Source organism: Oryzias latipes, chromosome 1 (assembly GCF_053564925.1).
Source record: "Oryzias latipes strain Hd-rR chromosome 1, Olatipes_Hd-rR_3.1".
Classification (NCBI taxonomy): Eukaryota; Metazoa; Chordata; class Actinopteri; order Beloniformes; family Adrianichthyidae; genus Oryzias; species Oryzias latipes.
Window position 1 is genome coordinate 32,412,635 of NC_136237.1, and position 24,571 is coordinate 32,437,205.

Below are 24,571 nucleotides of genomic sequence, written 5' to 3' on the forward strand. Positions count from 1 at the left end.
ATCAAGTGTAGGTCCCATCTTCAGAGGTACTTTATTACAAGTCAAAAGAACCGTATAAAAACTGGAAGGACCTCAAAGCCACAGTGTTGAGGCTTAACACCGTCACAGACAAACAAATCCAATGTGAAGACAAAAACTAAAGGCACGTCTCTATTGTATTTACATTGCATACATTTGGACAACACAAAGCACACACTTAGTCCTAAAACTACGTATTGCCTTAAAAGAAAATATGTCAAAATAAAATACAGCCACGGTAGTGGAAAATATACAATGAACAGGTGGGAACTGGATGCTTATGGCTTATTTTTGCTGTTCTACAGTCATTGCATGTTCATTTTTTTAAGACTTGTTAGTTTTATAGTGTCTGTTTGATACAGGGTGCACAAACCCAGGGATAACACACTGAAATGGAACATTCTTGCAACTATTTTGCAGAGAAACTAAAATAATACTTCCATGTTTCATCTAATTCTGTGTCCATCTCTTTGATAAAAAACAAAAATTAGTGATGTAAAATGGGGAAAATAAACATCTAGAAGTCTGATAGTCACACCATTATCTCCACGCACAAATGTATTGTATATTCAGATGTGGATTTGTATTTACATGCACTTGCAGGCTTTGTGTTGTTCAGAGCATCTAAGAATGCGATGAATGTGAACCTGAACTCCTCCCAGCTGCTGATGGAGGATGTCTCTGATAGCTGGTTAGTGCTGCAGTCTGCTTTAAATAGACATGCACCTGAAACATCTACCATTACGATAAACATGTCGATGGGAAGAGGAGTTTGGGAGCCCACAGCAGACAGGAATATGTACACTGTGTCTGAGAGCCAGAATTTGGCATCTTCATTTACAGATGATGAAGTTGCCTCATCACTGAAAGGAGTCCTGCTTCCACTTGATGACTGATGGCATAGTCTCCTAGCAACGCTTTCCAGGAGGAAGTAAAGGAAAAGGAGTTTGGATTGGAGCAGGGAGGTGGCAGAGGTTGCATGTGTGATCATGTTGCAGTCAGACGTAGTCCAGGAAAACATCTGCTGTGCTCTGAAGTAAAGGCTGCGTCGGGGCAGTTGTGCTGCAGACTGAGCTTAGCCTTTGTGACAGTGCCCTCTGCTGCTCTGGAGCCCCGGAAGTGTTACTCAGAGTCAGGTACACCTGAAGAGAAACAGATGTCTGAACAGGTGTTTTTGCAGACAAATTAAGAAAAGAAAAAAAGAAAACTAAATTCTTCCTCCTTACATTCTTGGTATTCTCGGACAGCAGCAGCTCAGTTCTTTCCACCAGTTTTCTAAAGGAAGGCCTCTTCAAAGGGTCATGGTTCCAGCAGGACAGCATCATATCATACCTAAATGCACCAAATCAGAAATTATATTTACAACTAGAAGTCTGAGGATTTTCACAAGGTTGCAAAAAAACACGAACTGCCCAGAGTCAAACAAATTCACTTTTTATTATAATCAGACTGTACTATTGTTTGCGCATCATTTTCATTTGTTTTTTATTGCTGAATTTTGAATTTGTAAATGGTAATTTTGGTACATTTGAACATAAATTTCTGGTTATATTAGTATAAGTTGAAGAAAATATTTTAAAAAAATAGAATGAAAGACATTTTAAAATATGGAAGGGTGTTGTATTCAATTAAAAAAAAAATGTATCTTTTTTTTATCTTTTTTTTTCAATTGAATAAAATATGCTTTCATATAAAATGAAAAAAAATAAATAAAAACATATTTTTCTCTGTCAGAAGATCTTATTATAATCTCTCCTGTACTCCTAATGAAAAACACATAAATGTTCTTGTTCTTGAAGAGATCCTTCTTAAAGATTACCAACATCAAACTACCAATTTTATCACCAATGAGTTTTTTGTCAGATTCTGTTTCCATTTTTATTTATGCAGATGAAAATATCAGTTGCACTTTTTATTTTCTGAAAAAAACTCAACTTACATCTCAACAGGAGCAAGCTCAGGCCTGTTCATCCTGTGACCTTCCTGAATCATTCTGTAAAACGCAGAGCCCACCTGCATCCCTGGATACGGGCTATTTCCTGCAATGCCGTCGAACAACACACAGAAAAATAGAAATGGATTCATACAATGCAGCTGGTTTCTCAGTCAATACGACTTGATTGCATTATTAGTTGGTCTAAGTGATGTTTCTGCTGGGTGAGCAGCATCATCAGAGCATCTAATGAGCCAGTTCATATTGAAGACAGTAATGGCTCAGACATTTGAAAAACAGATGCAATAGCACAGCTTTGACTGGAAATGTTACCCAGAGAGAAGATTTCCCAAAGCAGAATGCCGTACGACCACACATCGCTCTCAAAGGTGTAGACACAGTCGAAAATACTCTCAGGAGACATCCACTTGACCGGCAGACGGGCCTAAAATACATTTACAGGATTTTTAAAAGGATTTACAGCTTCTTGTATCATCTGTTTGAAAAGGAAACACTTTGACATGATGTGATGGCAAAAAGAGGAAAAAAGGGAGGACAAAAATAAGTAAAAAATGAAAAATTATGAACAGGGAGGGAAGGAAAAAGGGATCGACTTACATTTCCCCTGAGAACATAACTGGCGTCAGTGGTGATGTCCCGTGCCAAGCCAAAGTCGCAGATCTTCGCCACCCTGCCGTGAGTCAGCAGGATGTTTCTGGCAGCGAGATCCCTGTGGATGCACTGCAAACACAAACAAATGTAGACGTGAGCTCTGAACCTGCGCCTGGCTGCTGCAGCTGTCAAATACTCTTCCTTCCTGTGAAATAAGGCAGGTGAGACTCTTTTGCAGGCCTGTTTACAAGTGAAAGCGACAGGTAAACAAAAAACAACGTAATTTGGAGGAAGTAGGACATCTTTAAACTTGATTTGAATGGAATTTACAGCTGTGCTTGTGACAGCTTTGAAGTTAGCAGAACTGATAGCTCTTGAAATGCCATCCAACATGCCGTTAATATGATAAAGGGAATTAAGAAAGCAATTGCAGGAATCGGTTGGGAACAAAAATCTCCTCTACAGTCAAGGGTTTCCACGTGTTCAGCAGAAATCAAACACATGCTGTGATATACTTTCAAAGCGTTCCCAGTGGTCTTTAAATTAGGGTTATGCTGTTTTTAGCCAAAAAAAACCTGTGCTGTTTTCCTGGGACATAATTTCTGCAGAGCGACAGGAGTTTATTAGAAATTCACATCTGACTTGTAGGCGGGAATGCTGGTGCAGAGCGACCCCACCCCTCTTTTCCTTACCTGTTGCTGAGAGCTCTCTGTTTACACGCTCTCTGCTAGCTTACAGCCTCTCACAACTGGTTAACCCTTTATAGGGCACTCAATGAAATACTCTAAAATTCAAAAATTCAACCTTAGAGTGTTATTGGAAAACATAACAAGACTTCATATCATTGGTGACATTTTTCAATTTTTTTTATTTTCATGTAGAAAATCAATGCCAATGAAGTTACCATATTTGGTCACTTAACCGTGAGTGGGAAAACAAATTCCAATAAGTATACATATATATATGAATATAAGAAAAACACATATTATGTATTTGAACATTTGAACATCACTTTTAGAACATAAACGTGCTAATAACAAAAAGTGCTGATAACAAAAGTGTTGAATAGACCCTCACACAACTGTGTGTGAGGGTCTGGGAATGTCCTGGTTGTTGGTGGGTGGGATGAAGTCGGGGTCTGACACATCATCATCTTGATCCTCATCATCATCACTAATGTCAGGGTGGACTGGCACAACAGCAGTCTCCCTCCTCTTGCCATAAAAGATTGATGGAAGCTAAAAATTAAACACATGCAATAAAACAACTGTCATAACATCATAAACTGACAAAAATCACGCTTTTTAACTATTCATAAACTAAAAACAGTGTTTAAATTCTCTCTGAATCACTGTATAGTGATATAAAACATTTGGCAACATTAAAAAATAATATGCTAAGTTGTATTTCTTTATTTATAAAGAAAATGCACTAATATGGTTTTTTAGATGCATAGGGCATATGTCCAAAAACAGACATACCAAGTAAAATTTTGTTTATAGTGAAAAGGGCGTATGATCAAATATGGTGCCTGCATTTTTCATGCCATATTTTCACTCATTTCAATAAATTCTCCGCGAACAAATTATATGTAAACACTTAACACAACTATTCAACAATAAAATGTATGAGTTTCATCAACTTACCATTGTCAGTTTTGACGATTCCTTTGAAAATGTCCAGTGAACCGAGCTGCAAAAGCACATTTTTCTGACTTTGGAGAAAAAGGGAAATTTGATGTGACCCTGCTCTCTGCTGATTGGTCAAGTTGCACAAGCTTATAATGTAGGATGATCTTTGCTGATTGGCTGGGTAAAGATCACATATACGCTCTTTTTAATGGCATTTTTCTTATGCTCCTAATTCGAGAGTTGAATTAAAAAATACACAGAAATGCAATTTTGAGCTTTATTTTCTTTTTATATGTCCTCCATCATCATTAGAAAAATGCTACAAGAACATGTTAAAAACACAGTTTTCATCATAGTGGATCTTTAAGGAGGTCAAGGCTGACATAGTCTCAAGCAGCTGATACCTTTTATCAGGCACACTGTGCAGTTCATCAGCATTAAATGATGTCATGCCATTATCTCACCTTTTATTAGACCTTGAACTCAGAAGCTAGTAAATCTCAATGATTATTACTGCTTGATTGATTTTAGCTCCTGCTGGGTTATCAGTTTAGTCACCTTCACAATTAGATTTTCAAGGTGCTGGTTTACTAGCACCAGCTTATCACGAATCAGATTTTCTTTATTTTTGTCTGTAACAGATTAAATGTAATTAGTTGTTTTGCACTACTAGAAAAATAAATCCAAAAGAAAGAGCTCAAAACAGTTTTGTTACTGGGCATGCAATTTTCGCGTCATTAGGTATTGGCTACAGGCAGATGGAAAGAGTGCCCCAGCATGGTTGAGCCTTGAGGCCTCTTCTTGTGTCTCGTCTTCTTTAAAATCACTAATCTATGCTCCTAAGCAATTACCGAGCCCTGAATATCACGATAACACTGTTATCAAAGCCACATTGAAAATTTGGTATCAATTTAGACGTTACTTTAAAATAAAATCTCTTTCCTTACAATTCCCCATTGCAAAGAACCCTTCATTTCGGCCCTCAACAGTGGATGGAGCATTCTCCGTTTGGGTCTCCTTGGGTATCAGATCGCTCAAGGACCTCTATATTGAGGGCACGTTTACCGCAAATTCCGGACTATAAAGCGCACCCGATTACAAGCCGCTGTGGGTACCGGATATTCTCGGGTTGCCGTATGTTCTCGGGGTCCTTCGGGGTCCTTCGACCAATGATGACGTCACACTATTTGATTGGCTGTAAGTTGCCACGACCAATGAGTTAACGTCGCTAAGTTTTTAAAAAAAACTTTATTGACAATTGCGGTATCATACATTAACAATGACATTAACGTTAACAACGAACAATAACAATGTAATCAATATTGCCTCGAAGATCAGTCACCATTGCCAAACATAAAATATTAACATAGAAAATAAAGAATAGAGGGGAAAAAAAGAAACAATGAACATAATACACAAATAAATAAAAACATGAGTAAAATAAAATAAAGGAACATAGAAAAAATCTAAATAGTCTAATACTAGTTAAGTTAGGGGTACTCGTGAAGTTTGTACTTCTGAACAAAACTAAGCAATTTCAAGCCATTCTTCTTTTTCATATAATGAACTGATTGAAAGTAAAAACAGAGCTCTTTATTAAATGTTATAAAAAGTGGTTTGGTCTTCAAAACTTGACCTCACCAAGATGGCGGTGCTCTCCTCGTGATGTCTCCTCTAGTGATATAACTCATTGGAAGGACCCCCGAAGGACCCGAGAACATCCGGCAACCCGAGAACATCCGGTACCCACACCGCACCCGACCATTTTCACGTCTTTAACCATTTTTGTACATACACAAACCGCATCATAATATAAGCCGTTAAACCTGACAACTCAACATCTTGACTCCCAGCATGGGTAAAGTTCATTACCACACTGTGGGAGGAGTCAGCTTTGCCTCAGGCTCATGCATGTGAATACGCCCACATTTGCCAAACAGCATGGACCTCTATTCTGTTCACAAGTTCCTCAGTTATGGTTTATTTATTTTTTTTAGTTTTTTTACTTATTGACAATCTAGGTATCACACATAAAATTACAAACAGTAACCATATAATCAACATTACATCCCTCAGTTATGATGAGGAAATTTACACCCGCTATTCCCCATTTCCCATGAGTCTTAGGGGCTAAAGGCGGGACCAACGCCCGGCTCGTCACACTGTTGTACGTGTTTAAAAATGAGCAAGTAGCAGCAGTGCATGGAGGGGTGAAAAGGAACAGCTCTCCTTCCGCTTGTGCCGCGGCAGCATTATGGTACTAACAGGGCTGGTTAAAAAAAAAAAAAAAAAGTAAAATAAAAAAAGCAGCGGCGACTGAAAAGCGCGCGCCTCAGCGCGATACCAGCGCTTCAGCGCGGCGCGTGCGTCAGAAGTTCCGCGGACGCCTCTGAGCTCCGCGCTCGCCCTGCGCGCCCCCCTTCCTATCTTCTCACCTTTGGCCAGGGCGGCTACAGGGAGGAGGAAATCGTGTCTGTGCAGAGCAATCGGACTTAAAACTGTACGTTTTGTGGATGAGGGGTGGATGCGTTGTTACGTGTGGGAGCCATCAGACTGCCATTGGCCCCGCAGCTCTATGTGAACGAGCAGCAGCCAGGAGAACATGTCTCCAGCTCACACGGAGGCTGTGAGCTTTTCAATGCAAAATTCCGGTCAGTCCTCAGAAACCGTTAAAACGACCACGTGGATTTGTGTTTCCAGTCGTGTCCTGACAAAATAAAGGCTGATGTTATTCACACATGCGCTGTTCTCTCCGTCACGCAGCCGACCGGCTTTTCCAATCCCGTTGGTGATGGTGGATTTTTTCACGCTGCTTTTAACTTGAAAGCTGCATCATATTGTAGCGGCGATCACGTGCACGTTGGGTCAAACGGCACCAAAGGATTCTGGGATGCGGCCGGGCATGCGTGTTTCGTTTTTTGAACCATGACTGAAGTGTCTAAGACCTGAAGTGACATCCATGCTGTTTGGCTGCTTAGTTTGTTAAAAAACAAATGACTTGTGGTTGGTGTTAGATAGAAAATTCAAACATACACTGAATCCGGAAGTCCGTACATGGCGGCCACCAAGAAAATCCACGACACTGAATAAGCCGCAGGGCTGTGAGCGCAGGAAAAAAGTAGCGGCTTATAGTCCGAGAATTACGGTACTTCCAAATTTGGTCTTCCAAAGAACCACTTTTTCCGCTACTTACAAATCCGTAGTTTTGTCAAGGAAAACACTCACCAGTTTCAATCCAGACCACCCGACCATGATTTTGACAATCTTCTGATTCCACCACCACTATCAAAAGGGATGATATCATGTCTGTATGAGAGGATATGTTTTATGTCTTCAACTGCGACGGTCAAAATGGCATGGGAACAGGATTTGGGTTTTGTGATCCAGGACGACCTTTGGGACAAAATCCTGAAGCGTGTCCATAGCTCCTCATTGTGTGCTAAACATGGATTGATTCAATGTAAAGTTTTGCACCGAACACACTGGACTAAATCTCGACTCTCTCGGATATACCCAGATATTAATCCTGAATGCGATCGTTGTCACTACTCCCCCGCCTCTTCTACTCATATGTTTTGGTCATGTCCATCACTTGCACAATACTGGACTAACGTCTTCGGATTCTTATCGCAGACCCTCAAATTGCCCCTCAAACCTGAGCCGTTAACTGCCTTGTTTGGGGTCATCCCCAATATGACAAACTTGCCAACACTACAATCTGATTTTGTGGCATTTCTCACTTTTTTGGCAAGACGCAGGATTTTGTTGTGTTGGAAGTCTCCCTGTCCTCCTACGTTAGAAATCTGGATCAAGGATGTTTTGCACTATAGTAAACTTGAAAAGATTAAGTTTACTCTACGTGGTGCCACGGGCAAGTTCTTTAAAATTTGGCAACCCTTTTTTGGACATGTTAACACCTTACAATCACGTAACATACCCACCTAGCTGGCTCTCATTTTCCTAAAAAATATACTTTTAGGTATTTCGATTATTTCGTTTGCGCTCACTCATTGTTACTTTAAAATATCACTGACCTGAACTATTTGTTCTCTATTTATGAAGACCCTCTTTATGTTTTTTTTTCTTTTTTTTTTTTTTTTTCTTTGTGTGTTCTAATGCTTTACACATCTCCTATTCGTGATCCCTGGAGAGTTTCTTTTGATATATCACACATGTTGTGCTGCCATTTTATTTTCTTAATTTTAATGATTCATTACTATTATTGTAAGTCTTTGGTGTATATTAGGCTTAGTGATGGGATGTGTATTGCCTTTCTGTTTCGTTTTTTTTTTTTTTTTTTTTGCTTTTGTTCTAGGTTTCAATGGGGGGGAGGGAAAAAAAAGTGTAATCATTGTTGTTATCATGTGTTTACTATTGCTGCTCTAAAATCCAATAAAAACAATTTTGAAAAAAAAAAAAAGAAAGAGCTCAAAACAAAGAGTGAAATATGTTAAATGTGCTGATATGTTGGCATGATAACCCACTAAGCAGTTTGGATTTATGTGGAGGTGAATATTACATTTTTGTCTTTTTAGTAACTAATTCTAAACAGATTCTTGATAGATCAATGTTCACAGCTTAATCTTATTGATACAAATATGTATCAAGACACATCTGCTCCAAAATTAATTTGGCATCAACTTGAAAGCAAAAAGAGTGATTTTTTTTTCATAGCTGGAAATAAATTCTTACGTTTTGGGATTAAATTCTGTCAATATAAACTCAAGTAGGTTCATTTGAGCTTTGAGCAGTGTATCAGCCAGTATAACCAGTAATCTGAAACAAAATACTGCCAAAAACTCAAAAATGCACCATGTTGAGAACTTTCTTCTCAAGCACAGTAGAAGCTCTGCATGACAAAACATCCAGACTGTGTTTCTGATTGTAAATGCACCACCAGCTGACAACAGCGTTTTTGCATACATTTTGGCACCAAGCCCTACCATCATTTATTAACTAGGAACAGCAGCACTTTAAAATTTCCCCTGTAACAGCTCGATAAATATGGCCACAGAATGTTTAATGCCTCACGTTCTTGGAAGTAATGTACTCCATTCCTTTGGCGACTTGGTAGGAAAAGCTGAGGAGATCTTCAGCATCCAGAGACAGCTCGCTGATGTAATCTAGACAGAAATTTCTGTGCTTCAGTGTCTGAAAGCAGCGTGAAAGTGGTTCTGCTTCATTCTTTTAATATTCTGCGATGAGACAGTGACAGACTTACCCGAGTGCGAGGGTTTTTCTTTGTCAGCGGGACGCATGGGCATGTACCCCGTCCCACTCACATCCCTGCAGACACACACACACACACACACACACTTGCTTGATAAAATAAACCTCTTTGTAATCGAAGTTAAGAATATGCACACTAACCCACCTTGTTGTCTCCGTCTGGTTCGAGACGTTGCGATAGTAACCATCCCCAACTTGGGATTTTAGAAAGGACTCTCTTTTTCTTCGCAGGAAGTTGAGCAGGTCGCCATAGCAACAGTACTCAGTGATCACCAAAAGTGGACCTTGCAAAAGAGACAAAAGCATGCACTGGTTTTATATCACAACAGGACAGGCTGACATAAGATGTTGTTTTTAGCGTCATGTGACAGTCATGAGAATGCGTGACGAGCATGCACTGGTCAAAGTTTAACTGTGATTAAGAGGCCGCCAATGCTTCTGTTTTGAATCAGGGACCATAGCATATATTAGTATTGGAAAAACAGCTTCTTTGAAAGCCTGACTGACATCCTTCCAATGTTAAGTATGTCATCACAACAACATACTAATGTGAACTTGCACAGAATCCAATAAAAAAAATGCTGCAATATTCAATACTAAGGTCTGAGTAGGCAGATACATGATAATGCTCATCAGTAAAATGATCTCAAGTCATGCTGCATCATGCTTTCACATTGAAGCTGGACAGCATCAGATTTCTAATTACTCAAGTCAAATAAATCAAGGGTTGCTTGAGATTTTTGTTTATTCCATTGACTGTATAAGAGAACTGGACTGAGTGACCCTTCCCCCTGGCGTTCCAAACAGGAAGTACCCACTGGTTCCAAGAAGCCAAGATCACATAGATTTTTGTAGAGAAACAAGCAGCTATTATTCCAACATTCTATTTGTCAGAAAAATCATTCCTCCGCCTCGCATCGGACGTTTCAGGATTCCACGACATGCGTTAATTTCTCAGAATGCAGACTTCGTCGGCCATTATCCCGTTTAAAGGAGAGTATTTGTTACGTGGTGGGGCAGGTTGTCACGGATATATTACAATGCGCTACTTAGCCGGTTGAGTCGACACTGACCTCGACTGTAGCGGCAAAGGAAAGTGATACACACATATATATATATATATATATATATATATATACACGATTATCACTTTTTAAACTACACCCAGCAGCCAATCAGAATCGAGTATTCACCATGGTATAATCCAACATTTCTCACCTCCAACTGTGCAGGCTCCCAGCAAGTTAACAATGTTCATGTGGTTTCCAAGGTAACTGAGAACTTTTAGCTCTGACATCAGAGCCTCCTTCTCTGTGGAATGAGCATTGGCTAGAAGACATGATCAAAAGAAGTACGTAAGGAATTGTAGTCTTTGCATGACATGCTACAGGATCTTTAGTGGAGGTGCCAGCAAGAAAAAAAAAACACTCACGTTTTAACATCTTCACAGCCACAGTTGTCACAGTATCTGGAGAACAGAGACCATACGCTGTGGCCCGTACCACCTTTCCAAAAGCACCGGATCCAAGGGTTTTACCTTGAGTAAACAAACACCAAACTGTTAGGAATGGCAGTGACACCATTAGGGATGCCAAAACTCTTGGTTTAAAACCAAACCGTGCTTGGAATCGGGAAAATAGCAATCGTTGCGTCCCTACGGCATACCAGTATATTTGCCCTTGTTGTGCTAAATTTACGATTTATTATCTATTTTTTTGTTACATGACACCGGGCTTACTACAAGCCAACTGAAAGGTTTTTCTTCATTGTTACTTGCTTGTTAGTAAATTTAAAAAAGGATTTTTTTATTTATTTGTCATATGTGATGGTAAATGGTCAGAGGGACCGTAGGCGCGAACTGCCAGCCACGCCTCTGTCATCACCAAGTATGAATGAGTGAGTGAATAAGTGAATAATAAACACATTGTAAGCGATTTGAGCGTCTGGAAAAAGTGCAGATAAATCGAATCCATTATTATTATTATTATTATTATTATAATAATTATTATTATTATTATTATTATTATTATTATTATTATTATTATTATTATCATCATATATCGAACAAAAACAAAAATGTGATCCAAAAATCTTAGTTTGAACCAAATTGTGGGGAAAGGGAATCGTCTCATCCACAGTTAACATATGCTCTACCTAAAATCCAGCCACATCTTATGAAATACAAACCATCCTTTTCTGTGAATGTATCCTGAAAGTGTAACTCTTTCATTTTTCAAGCACAGCCTAAGATGCACTTCAGTAAAGGCTCATCAGCTAGCAGGAATGGTGGTGGATAGTTTATGGTTTGGGTTGCATTGTAGCCAGAGGGCCTTAACACCTTGGAGGTGACCAGGTTTCTGTCAATCAAAATCCTCCTGTGTCAAATACAAACCCTGTCGGCCCTACAGATAAAGTTGGGTTGCAGTGCCAAAACTAGCACTGTCAATCAAAATCCTCCCAGTGTCTACAGCAAAATTCCTGATGACCAACTTTTAAAAAAACAAGGAACTGACTATATTCCCTGATTGTTCAACAAGTTTAACAATATGAACGATTTGTTGAAATGTTGCATATCTTTATCACATGACTAAAAACATTAATATAAACACAGTCATACCAAAGCGAAGCTTCTGCCGGGGAAACTCCCATTTGATGTCATATGGCAGCTGGAGGGGGTCAATATAGATGTAGTTGTTTCCATTGATGCTCTCTATGACCTTCCACTGGATTTGAAACTTTGGTTTCTGTTACAGTTCAGAAAAATAAACTTTTGTTAGACAACTTACAGTTCATTTCTGAGTTTTAAAATAAATCAATGAAGCTAAAAAAAATGTTTTTTTGTTAGCTTTTTACATTTTGCAATTCTCTTCCGTACAGTTCAATCTATTCACTTAGAAAGTCACCTCTGTGTTTGTTTGTTTTTTCTTTTTGTAGAGAAAGTCACCAAGTGCAGAACACAGCCCAAATCAATTCACCTGGAATACCAGTCTGTGTCTAGACTTTGCCCTTAGGATGCCACAGCAGATGCGCACATTGGTACTCAAGGAGTCTGACTCATTTGAGTGCAATTGGAGAAGCACGCTCAGGGGAATGAATTCATGTCTAAAGACGTGAGCGGGCTGTCAAAAATTCCTTAACTGCACCATCTACGCAGCCTGAATGGTTGATTCACTCTGTTGAAATTAATTAAGGACACATTCACGATCATTAAAAGGAAATGTTTGTGCTCTTCTTTGCAGAGAATTGGTATCATACACTGACAGACAGCTGCTTCTGATTTGCAGGATGGAGAAATGTGTAATTAGCAAAACAGAACGGGCCTTTTGCCAGGACCTTTTTCAGACATTTCATTTTTTATTATATAAACTGTATATCAGGACTGATCAATTTTTTTAATTTATCATTGATGTCTATAAACTGATTTGCAGGTTTGAATGAGATTTATGGCAATAAATGGGAGATTTTCATCTCTGCAGTCGCTGGGGTGCACTTGCAGATGCAATCTCAGCTGCTTTCCGGTTCTTACCTGCATGTATTTATAGAGCAGAACCACCACAGTGAGGCTGAGGAAGGCACCAGTGGCTATCATGCCAATCAGAACTGGTGTGAAGAGTTTATGTGGGACAACTCGCTCTGGGACACAAATGACATGGATCGTGTTTCAGTTTAAACAGGTCTTAAAAGCCAAATTTACACACAGTTGCGCAAACATGGGTCTACTTTTACAGCATCTTTTTACTCTAACCCGTAATCTACAATCATCTTTAATGCTCAAACAGCCATATTAAGCTGTTTGAGTGCCATAAAATAACCCAAACCCACAATAAATCTTAACCCACCGTTACAGCAGACAGCTGCAGCAGTGGTGTTTGTTTGTGTGACACGGATTAGCGCGTCAACGCCGTGTAATCCCATTTTGCACAGTCAGCAAGCATACACTAATCTCTTCTTCAATCTGTATTCAGTAACCCCACACCCGGCCTCTTTAGAGAAAAAAGGTCAATGGGTTTGTGTATCTGTATGCATCGTCTTACAGTGTAATCACGCAGTGGCAAATGCTAGATTAATCCCCACCTTTCAGATTATGTAGTATTGCTGAGCGTATGTAAAGTGTGCATAGGTTAATGCACAGGTTAATGCACAGTGCGCCTCTCTCTCACCACTGATAGAGAACAGCGTGTACGCCTCTTCTCCATCTGTGTAAGCAACACACTCCAAGGTATGGTACTGAGTGTGTTCCTTGGTGACATTCAGCCGGCTCTCCACCTCACTTCTACCAAAGGTTGACTCTGTCAGCAGGTAGACCTCTGGGGTTTCCCATTGGGTAGCATTAGGCAGTTGTGAGCACCTGTTGAGGAAGAATTTTTCTTTATAAGCTTTAGTTTATTTTTAAACTCACTTTTTTTAAAAACTTTGTTTATATAAATTTTATATATTAAGAGACATACAAGAGACAACATAGAGTGTATCATCAGATGTCAGAGCAAAGACAGTGCTGTGTAAAACACACTTGAATGTCAACCCCCACCCCACCCCCTAAAACCCCCAAAAAGGCCAGGACAGACACCCAAAAAAGAAAAGAAAAAGATATTTAAATAAACCACATGATCATTTAGAAATAAGAACATATTGAATACCAAAAAAAAGTAATAGTAAAATAAACGGGATAACCAGAGTAACAGCCTCGACCATTTGCAACACCATTGCTCAGTCAAACTCCAGATTGTGAGGAAATGCTAAGGAATCCATGTATTGTAAAAAAGGGTCCCAGGTCACATGAAACGCCCTAAATGAACCTTTAAGTGAGTAAACACATTTAAAGCAAATACTATCATATTTATTAGGTCATTATATTTTTTACAGGTTAAAAACAATGAAAATTGATAATAATTTATAGTGAGAAAATATAGTCTATAGAGTAGAGAGTCCCTTTCTTTAAGCAACTTATCTATGGTAAGTGTTTTCATGTGAACACATACAAATACAATATTCTCACTGATGAAAAATCTGCTGTTGTTCAGCTCAGTTCTTCTCCAAACTGTCTTCCATCAATATGTAAAATTATTATTTCTTTTCATGGGAACAAACCAGCTGGTTGCCTTTAGCAAAGCTGAGTATTAATGCCAATTCCGGATCTTTAAAGACCCACTCCGCTCATCTTTTGAGCAATCATAAAAGTATTTCAAATGGTCTTTTATTTGTGATTATGCTATTTTTAGCCCTAAAAAAAGTGTTGTTTCTAGGACATAGTTTCTGCAGAGCAGCAGTAGTTCATTAGAAATTCGCATCAGAATGAAGCAAAGGAGAGAACCTTTGCCCTGCCCTGCGTATTTTTGACATATGATATTTTTATTTAACAGTTTTTTTTATCTGGTCCTGATTCACAACAATTTTAAAGAAAAAAAATGCTCTTCCTAATAAAATGCCACAAGAACATGTGAAATACAGCAAAAGCTTGATTTTTAGCGGAGTCTGACGCACAAATATATTTAAAACCATTATTATTTGTGCTGTTGCAAAGAAATGTTATCTAGAAAAAGAAAAAAAAAAGTTTCATTTTATTCAAAAGAAATTATTAGCTGGGATTAAAAAACCTGTGTAAATTTAAAATTTGTTTCATTAATATTCTGGTCAGTACAAAGATCTTTGAGTTTTATTGGACAGTATTGTAGAGTTCTAAAGCTTTTGCTTTTGCTATGCTCCCTTTGCTGCATTCTCTGGTGGGAGCAACATCTAAAAGGACCATGATACTGTTAGCATACCTGACATGGGGCCGCTCGCAGAAGTACCAGCTGATTTTAGGAACTGGATAACCTGCAGCAATACATCGCACCTGTCCATCAACAGGCCCGTCTTGGCCAATGATCACTGGCTTACCTTATGGAGAAAAAGGGAGAAGCATTCTTTGGATGTTTGAAAAAAAATATCAAGCAATAACCTTTCTTTTATTATTTGTACTTTCTTCTAACAGGTATAAAAAAATATGATTAACAGACTGTAATAAGATTTGTCCCATGCAATACTTACTGCTGACATAGACGTAAAATAAAAGAGTGACAGATGCATCTTCGTGACGGGCTGAGAATGTGTAGATCCCACCCTCTGAACCGAGAACCCTCACAAGTCTCAGCACACTGATGTATCTGGTGAGGTGAACAAACTGTTTTCAGTATCTGTTCACAGATGGTCACATTCTGGCGAGCTGCAAGGCTGTGAGCTCGCTGTACCTGTAGTTGTGGCGATGTAGTGTGATAACGTGCTCCGTGGTGTTGAGCAGGCGGTTGCCTTGGTAGGACCAAGACCAGGAGTGCGGTGCAGGATAGGCTTCAAAGTCTACTTTCAGGTTCAGGGTTTCCCCTTCCTTAACATACTTCTGGACAAGGTTTGGAGCTTCAACGGCAGTAATGAATCCCTTATCTTCAAAAAATTAGAGAAAGAAATAGCTTCATTAAGTCAAAGATTAGAGTCAAGAGTAGCTTATAGGCAGGAATACGTCATGATTCCATCCCAACAGAGCTGTAAAATCCTACTTGAGTCCCATAAACGCAAAGTGGGAACTTTGTAAACTAGGTCTCTATCACAGTGTAGTTTTAGGCAAAGACCACATCTCCCCAAATTTAATGAAAATCTTGATGGTGACAATCATACATTGTCATCTGCAAACATCAAAGATATTCTCCTTTTTCCAGTGATAAGGACAATTTAGTTTTACATTATCTGACAAGAGGATTGTTGCCTGTACAAGTGTACAACCTTCAAGTGTAACAACCTATTTTTAAGGGTTTCTATTCTATTTACAACTACTGTAAGCAGCTGGGTAGCTCGGTTGGTAAGTTGGAAGGCTGCCATGCAGGAATCCAGGGTTCGATGAACAATGGTAATGGGGCAATTACCATATCAATGGCTATTAACATCACCCAGTGAGGGTCCTTGGGCAAGACCTTTACGCTGTTGCCTGCTCTGCAGCTCACTGTTCCCCCAGGGAGCAATGGTCAAATGCGGAGGACAAATTTCACACATAGGTGTGTGACAGTGGGACCTTCTTCTAAGGTCAATCTTAATTCTTCGTCATATCTACAATATGAGTCAAACTTACGGTAAGATCTAAAACACAAAAGTGCCCTTAAAGAAAATGGTTTAAAGTGATAATTGTTAATCTAAACCCCAATTTTGAGATAATCTAGAAAAGGATAAATAAACTACCTTCCCATTCAACTTGAAGTCCTAACCTCATAAATTCTCTATAGATTTAGCAGAAACTCTCCAAAGTCTTATAAATAAAAAGTGCATGTAAATAGTCTGAAGTGCATGCTGATTTAAATGTTATGGAATCAAATTACATGTTGTTATCAGATTTTTGGGGCTTCACAGTGGGTCAGTGGTTAGTACTTACAGCAAGAAGGCTAAAAATGAGACCCAATGCCTCCCTGCTAACACTCAGCATTATGGGGTTAAATTGGGGGGGGTTAAACCAACAAATGGTTCCCAAGAGTGGCTGTGTCTGCAGCTCACCGCTCCCCCAGGGGATGGGTCATACAAGGAGAACAAATTTCACACATCTAGATGTGTGACAGATAATGGAACTTTGACTCTATTTTTAAATCCCAGATGGGATATTTTTTAGAGTTTTTTTTGCTTGAATGGGTTTTCTCCAGGGTTTTCACCAACAATTCAAAAGCAGGCTTTATAGGTTAATTTCTGATTATGAATCTTTATTTAGGTTTTAGTGTGTGGGACCCTGCAACAGACTGGCAACCTGTGCAGGGTGTACCCCACCTTCGCCTGGGATAGGCTCCACCAGCTCCATTCAGAAAATGGATGAATTTCAGATTTTTAGAGCCATTTAACCAGGTTGAGTGCTTTTTTTAAACACTTACTGTGGACGTCTAGCTGCAGAGATGCATCACTGTCACCTCTTTCATTGTGGGCGTAGCAGCGGTAAGTCCCAGAGTCTGAATGGCGGACAGTTTTGATGAAGAGCGAGGTGGAGCGTTGATAACCCCGGGAGCCAGACAGAATGTGCGAGGTCTGGGATTTTTCAGGAAGCTGTAAGTCATCAGAGAAACAGGTTTAAGACAAACAAGTCAAAATGACAAAAGGTGCTATTCAAGTCCTTTTAGCATAAATAACACAATATGACACTGAAATTCTATGTCACATTCAAGCTCCATGTTTCAGAAAACAAAGATTCTCTTTATTTTCTTCTCTTAACCCTAAAAATGGGGTCCACATCACAATGACAATTTATTTTTATCCCATAGAAATACTTAGTCGCTGACTGAAAATTTGTTTTAATTAAAAAAAAACTGCACCAAAATGTAGATTTCACATGTCTAATTAATACCACAGAATCACTTTCTTCAAGGCATGTCCATTCTGGATCACTTGAGCTGAACTGTACACAAAGACAAATTTGTAGACTATACAAGCCAATACACAATATACAATATTTTAGCTTCAGATTAGAAAAAAACAGTTTCCCCCTGACCATCAAATGAGGCCCAACAGTGAACCATTACCACGACACAATGGCCGCAAAATAAAACTATTTGGAAATTATTGAAATTAAATGTAATTTGATGGATGCTTTGTGACACTTAAAACTCTAATAATGCTGCATTGTTCTAAAGAACGACAGTTTATTTATTTATTTCTTCGTAGGTAATTCTTTGCTCAGAGTTTTATGACCATAACATCCTGACATAGCAGCAAAATAAAGAAATAAATGACCTATAAAAAAATACTTTTGTTCTGCATAGCATGTTTTTTAAACATCATAGAAACCCTTGCAAACGAAGAAACTCATCAAATAACACTCCTCTCACCGCCGCTGAAGGGTAGTCCCACTTAAGGCTAAAATCCGGGTTGACATTGGTGGAGTTGCAGGTAAGCTTAAACGGCTCTCCTGCCTTCAGAATGACCATGTCTTTGTGGGACAGAGAGATGACTGGGCCCAGCTCAGGCACTGGATAAAGGGGACACAAACCCATAATAAGTAGTGTGTTTACTGAGGTCACCTTAAAACATCAGCTTAACTTTTTACCGTCACACATTTTTGCACATCAAGTCTTTAGTGATGTAGTAGCATTTACTTTTTTTTCATCTTCTTCTAATCTGATTTTCCCTTTCGGGGTCACTAGGTTGCCGGAGCCTATCCTATCCACTTGCTGGCGAAGGCAAGTGGCTAGGATAGGGGTCGCATTTACTTTCTTAATGTTCTTTTTTTGTACTTTAGCTTTTTTTTTAACACATGAAGATAAATTACTCTCAAGGGCGTGTGACCCATGGTTTGCACTCACATGACAAAGCAAACTGGGTCAGTGCACGGACTTTAAGGCACTTGTGTTTGCATAAAAGATATGACTAATATGTAACAGAAATGCCTTCTAACAGTCTCTCCAGGTGCTGTTTGCTCGCCTGTAATCCTGTTTAACTCAAACACTGCCTTCGCGCTCCGTTGCACCGCCTTATTAAGTGCCGGATTCTAACCTTCTTCAAAACATCTCTTCTTCTTCTTTTCATCAGTTATCCTCTGCAGAGATAACAATCTCAGTCGGAAGAAAACTCATTTGTGCGAAGGTGAATGCAGTTAACTTGTGAGCTATTCCAAACAAACCAGAATTTCTTAAATTGAGTCTTGAAGTTGAGTCATTGCACCTTGACTTAAAAAAATGTCCTAACTTGAGTTTGAAGGTAAAGCTGTGAGCAAATTTAACATTGACTGGTTATATTTGGCCAAGAGTGTGAAAACAGAAACACAAAAAGATCCAGAAACTCTTGTAGATTTCATTTAGGACTTTGACAGAGATGTATTTTATTAACAATTTTTTTGTTTGGCTTTGTTTTTTACTAAAGTTTGTTATCTTGTGGAACATTATTCAAAAATGTCACCATTTTCAGGTGAAATTCTTACTTGTCTCTGCTGCATCACTTATAAGGAGCAAAACCATAACTATTTTTGAACATCTCTGAGAAGTGTGCTTTAGCTGCTAAGGACAATAGAGTCATTATTCCTTTCCCAAATTATATTTAAACCAGGGAGCAGTGTGTGCACTTTTTGTTTTCCAAGCTAAAACAAAGATAGTCTTTGTTCTTAAAACTTGATGGAAGATGGATTTGTGAACTAAGGCTGGCCGTACCAAACACAGAGCATTCCCTCTGTAGCCAGGAGTCTGCTGAAAAAATTGAGTGTATGTTGTCTGTGTTTGTAATAAACATTGTGAGCATGGTTACATTTGTAACAAAAGGAGAATGTAGGAAGTAAGCATGCTTTGTTAAAAAAATAAAAAATAAAAAACAGTTTATATTGATTCTTAAATTACTCATACCCCAGGGGTGCGATTAATTTCTGGAAGTACTGTAGCCAAAGCTAACAATCTGTCTAAGCAAACAAAGAGCTCCACAGCCAATAGCTACTTTCCTGTTCAGTTTTGTGAAACTCTAATAGTCCTTATGGCAATGGGTTTTGCACATTTTTTGCACCGTGTGTCTATACAGAAATACTGTGTTGGATCCAATGACTGTACTACGAGAACTGGACTCAGTCCCCGCCCCCTCATGTTCCAAATCCTATGGACTTCTATTGAGAAATAAATAGCTAGAACTTAGTCATTCTATTTGACAGAATAACCATTCTTGCTCTGCTACCTTTTTTTAACATGTTCCTGAAAATCCTCATTTTTCATGATATTATTTTTAAAGTGAAAGTCATCTATGTTATAAGCTGACCAATCAGATGCCTCAATGTTGAATATTCCAAGCATTTGATTGACAGATTCTCCCGAGCTCAATTTCTAATATAAGAGTTGTGGAGTTCCACCAAGCTCACTCCTGATTGAAAAGGGGTTGTTGCCATAGAAACGTTGACTCAGACAGACTCGGACCAATCACAGCTTACTGAGAATTTCTGATTCCAAATGGGGACATCTGTATAGCAAAAAATGGCAACTGAGTTGAGCAGAAGTGATTTTCTATGGGTGATGTCACACTCACTCGGTCCAGTTCTCATATACAATCAATGGTTGGATCATACCTAGAATCAATTAGCTAATTAAAAGACATATATCCTGTGGAGTTAATCAATCAGAAAATATTGTGATAGAGGATCAAAAAGGAGAAGTTTCTGTCATTTTTGAACCAGTTTTTAAATTGTTGCTTTTATAAAGGTGCATAAAATTAATTATTAGATTAGAAATCCTTTAAATAGCTTGTAGTTTAACAGGAAAAATATATTCCACAGTATTTATTGTCAGCATTCCATTAGGAAACAAAATGCTCAGACTTTTCATCCATTAGTAATTGGATATTAAATTGTTTTGGATAAATATGATTGGTTTCTTTATATTTCTGTGTCTGCTTTCACCTCTGGAGAAGCTGTGCCACACTGAATATTGACATTTGACCGTATTACCAACAGGAAACACGTGACTTTTCCTGCACTCACCCAGTCGAACATCCACAGTGTACTGGATTGATCTGAACGTGAGTCGGTCCAGCTGCCCCACACAAACATAACAGCCCTCATATTCCTTCCTAGCATTACTGATGATGATGCCTTGCTGCAGGTTGCTGCGGTAGCTCAAACCCGAGGGCAGAGGCTGCTTGTCACACGTCTCCAAAGCCATGTTCCTGACCTCGGGGTCGGTCACGAGACACGGGATGGTGCAGTTCTCGCCTGCTCGCACCAGGATGCCATTCACCATGGAGCGCTGGAACGCATTGTGAGGGTCTGAAGAGGGGACATGGACAGAGGGATGAATATGTGAGGAACACATGGAGAGTCATCACAAATGTGCCTCTGACGGCAAGCCAACCTTTTATGTAGACATATATGGTGCTGCGCTCCAACGTTTTGTTGTTGACGCACACATACCGGCCCATGTGGTAGCCCTGCACCTCTGTCACCCGGACAGAAGCCACTCTGCCCTCCTCTACCTCACCCTCCATCCTGCGAGCCTTCTCCTTTTCCCACCTTAGTGTGGCCGGGACATTGGACGTTCTGTCATCGTCATGGCAATGCAGCTCCAGCTTCCCCCCTTTGGGAACCACTAAATGAGGCCCACTGGGGGAGATCACAGGTTTGCACCACACTGGAAACAGAGGGCGAGAAATGTGGTTGGTGCTTACAGGATGGAGCTTTCGATACCTGCTATTATATTATATTATATTATAGTAACCCTTGTGCTATCCTAGGCACTTTAACGTTGGGAGTTGGGTCATCTAGACCCACTAGACAGTGCGCTGAACCTTTTTTCTTCAATGATTTGTGATCTTCACTGGTGTCCATGGATTACATAAAATCTTTCCACCTTTATCCACTTTTGTCATGGTAGGGAGAACACGTCAAAGTAAGGGTGGGGTCATCTTAGATAGCACAAGGGTTAAACATTAGATCCAGCAGTTTTAAAAACCCATGTTTAGTGAATAACACAAACAAACTGTCCTTACATATAAATAAAACCAATTACATCATATTTGGCTATAGAAAACTGCAAAAGCTTTCTGAGTAAAAATTCGAGGGTGTTGTTCTTGAAGGAGTAAATGAAATAAAAGTTATTGGGAGTAATTTTGAATCATGAATTATCATTGAAACTACCCATAACACATGTTCTCTCTAAATTTTCCAAATCATTAGCCATTCTACATAAAGTCAAGTATTTTTTAAACACAGCTACATTGTGTGTTCTATGTTGTTCCCTTATAATGCTTTATTTGACCTATTGTTTAGAAATCTGGGGGCATGGTTACAAGTCAAATATAAAACCTATTTTTCTTCTGCAAAAAAAGCAACTAGAATTGTAAATCACTCTTCATACAATCAATCAATCCACAAAACAAATACTTCCAAAGTTAAGGGCAATTAAATTTTTGGATTTATCTGATCTTAGTACTGGATTTTTTTATGTTTAAAGTTAAAAAACAATGTGTACCTGCCAAAATACTGAATTTTCGGGGTGAAGATATGTTTATATACAAAGTGGTCAGAACTAATGCAATAAAGAATAGTATTTTTGTTCAGGGGGTCAACATGTGAAATTTATTATCCGACGATCTGAAGAATGCAAACTCCATACATCAGTTTAAAAAACTGCATGCATTTAAGATTTATAAAAAAAATACCTTCTGGACTGAGAGACTCTTGTGGTTGTGAAGTAATTTGGAGATGTGTTTTTGTTTGTTTTTTCCTCTTCTTTTTTTTTGTTTTTTTTTAAGGTTCTATCAATTTGTAGGTAGATTTGATATTTGTAATCAGGGACGGCGAAATAAGCCTTGGCTTCACCCGACACCTTTTTCGGTTAATTTTGTTCAATGTTTATGTTGACAGTGTTCAGTGTCAATTTGATGTTTTAATGTTGTGTGTTCAACATAACCGAAATAAATGTCTCCCTCAATAATAACCGAGCAACAGTGAACGTAGAAACACACCCCAATGAGCAAAAAATAAATAAATATAAAAGATTAAATTTTAAAAGACTACAACAACTTGTTATGTAAAATGTCATAGACATATTTTAAAGTGAATAAGAAAATTTAATAAAAAACACATCTAACCAAATATTTCTTCAAAATAAAGGCATCTGTTTGGTTCCTGTCATTTTTATTTTACAGTATTTACTGTTAATTACTTAAAGCCATTCAAAAAGCACATAATGAATGTATGTACTAGTAAAATAGTATTTATCCATACACGTGTGCATGTGTGTAACCATACTTAAAAAGTTTTTTTAAAGTTTTTTTTAATATTTGGGTTTGTTTATTTGTTTTTCAACAGATTTGATATTTTTTGTCCTGCTCACGAAACCAAACAGAGTCAGGGGTTTAATGTGATGGTTTAAGAAGATGATTCTATCATTGGCACACTGCCCCTCAGGACAATCTGCCTTTCAAACCACCACTTCTCAGCTGAACGATCAATAATTATGAGGAGTCCAGCAGCTGAGTAATCACAGCACTAGACCGCCCCCCCCCCCAGACCCCCAGTTCCCTCAGATGAGTAAATGAACCCAACATTTCAATTTTGGTTAGACGCCCCGAGGGCCAGCTCTTTACAAGATTTCACATGATAAGCAGCATTTCAAAAACAAGATTTTCATGTGACTCTTCTGCCTGCGGGGAACAGAGCAGAGCCCAGAAAGCAGAGAGCAGAAGCATCTGGATGCTCCAAACATAAACAGAGGGTCTGTGTTTGAGCTCCCCGATACTTGGAGCAAATTGTGCTGGAGAAAAGTTCACAGTTTTAAAACATGATGCTGCACAAAACGTCATGACAACAATGGGAGCTTCTACATTTGTGTTTTGGACATGAACCAAAAGTAAGGTCCCTTTCCTTTTTTCTCTCACCTCGTGGGGGTGGGGGTGGGAGGGTGATGACGATGATGAATAATTCATATTAAATGCTAAGGGCCAGCCAGCACGCGCACAATCGTTACCTGCGCGAGTGTACGTCATAACACCTGTTGCCAGTTAGTTACGCAACCGAGCCTGGATATGAATTATGGTGCAAAGCGAGACACATTCAGAGAACTGCAGCTTCTATTAACAGGGCTGTTTTTCTTTTGGAGAAATACAACAACATTATCAATATAAATGTAATTATAAGCTTTGGTTTCGAACTTAAACCATGTACGCAGACGCTCCATAAACGTGCAAAGGTGCGTCAAACCAGTTTACTGGACAATTAGAGAGAAAAAATAAGATCAGTGCGCAAACAGTTACAAAAACAGAAACGAGACAGTGAAATAAAGGGATAATTCATTCATAATAAAATGGAGAAAAAAAACAGTTAACAGTAGAAATGTGTCGGACAGTCCAAACATCTGTGAATGTCTTACCTGTCGGTACCAAAACTGTCAATAAAGAGGCACAAATTATCCCGCGGCTCCACATTCCTGCTGTTGTTGTTTTTTACTCCTCCATGAGCATTTCAGGCGCAGATTCAAAAATCCCGCGTTCAGGAACGGCTGCAGCTCCCATCCAGCAGAATAACACACCGGACAAGCGGGGTATAGGCGCGCGGACGCAGCGATCCCGCAGGCTCCGAGTCCCCCTCTAGGATGTCACAGCTGCGTAAAGACGCAGCGTCTCTTCTCTCACCTCCTCTCGGCTCTGGATGCTTGCCACTCCTCTCTATCCCGCATTGGCTGGACAG

General features: G+C 39.1%; 1 protein-coding gene across 2 annotated transcripts; it reads right to left on the minus strand.

Moving 5' to 3' along the window:
* Positions 1-12: 12 nt before the first annotated feature.
* kitb (KIT proto-oncogene, receptor tyrosine kinase b) lies at positions 13-24,571 on the minus strand. Of its 2 annotated transcripts, XR_013655425.1 has the most exons (23): positions 24,255-24,571; positions 21,237-21,512; positions 20,867-21,151; positions 18,249-18,388; positions 17,301-17,469; positions 15,651-15,840; positions 15,451-15,566; positions 15,186-15,300; positions 13,584-13,771; positions 12,950-13,056; positions 12,041-12,167; positions 10,856-10,960; positions 10,642-10,752; positions 9,569-9,707; positions 9,416-9,480; positions 9,226-9,317; positions 7,420-7,476; positions 4,210-4,277; positions 2,570-3,801; positions 2,285-2,396; positions 1,958-2,057; positions 1,245-1,350; positions 13-1,160 (listed from the first exon to the last, which is right to left on the minus strand). XR_013655425.1 is itself a non-coding variant. In XM_023955955.2 (21 exons), the coding sequence occupies exons 1-21, from the start codon at positions 24,307-24,309 to the stop codon at positions 1,017-1,019; spliced, it is 2,865 nt and encodes a 954-aa protein (XP_023811723.1). In that variant the 5' UTR covers positions 24,310-24,571; the 3' UTR covers positions 13-1,016. The 2 variants fall into 2 exon arrangements, 1 of the variants encoding a protein (XP_023811723.1); XM_023955955.2 differs by lacking the exons at positions 4,210-4,277; positions 7,420-7,476 and having other exon boundaries at positions 2,570-2,692.

Coding starts and splice junctions, on each gene's coding strand:
- kitb (XM_023955955.2), bottom strand. CDS start 24,309: ATGTGGAGCCGCGGGATAATTTGTGCCTCTTTATTGACAGTTTTGGTA. Junction 15,301..15,450: donor ATTTTACGTCTATGTCAGCA/GTAAGTATTGCA, acceptor TTTCTCCATAAG/GTAAGCCAGTGATCATTGGC. Junction 9,708..10,641: donor GGGAGCCTGCACAGTTGGAG/GTGAGAAATGTT, acceptor CTCTTTTGCAAG/GTCCACTTTTGGTGATCACT.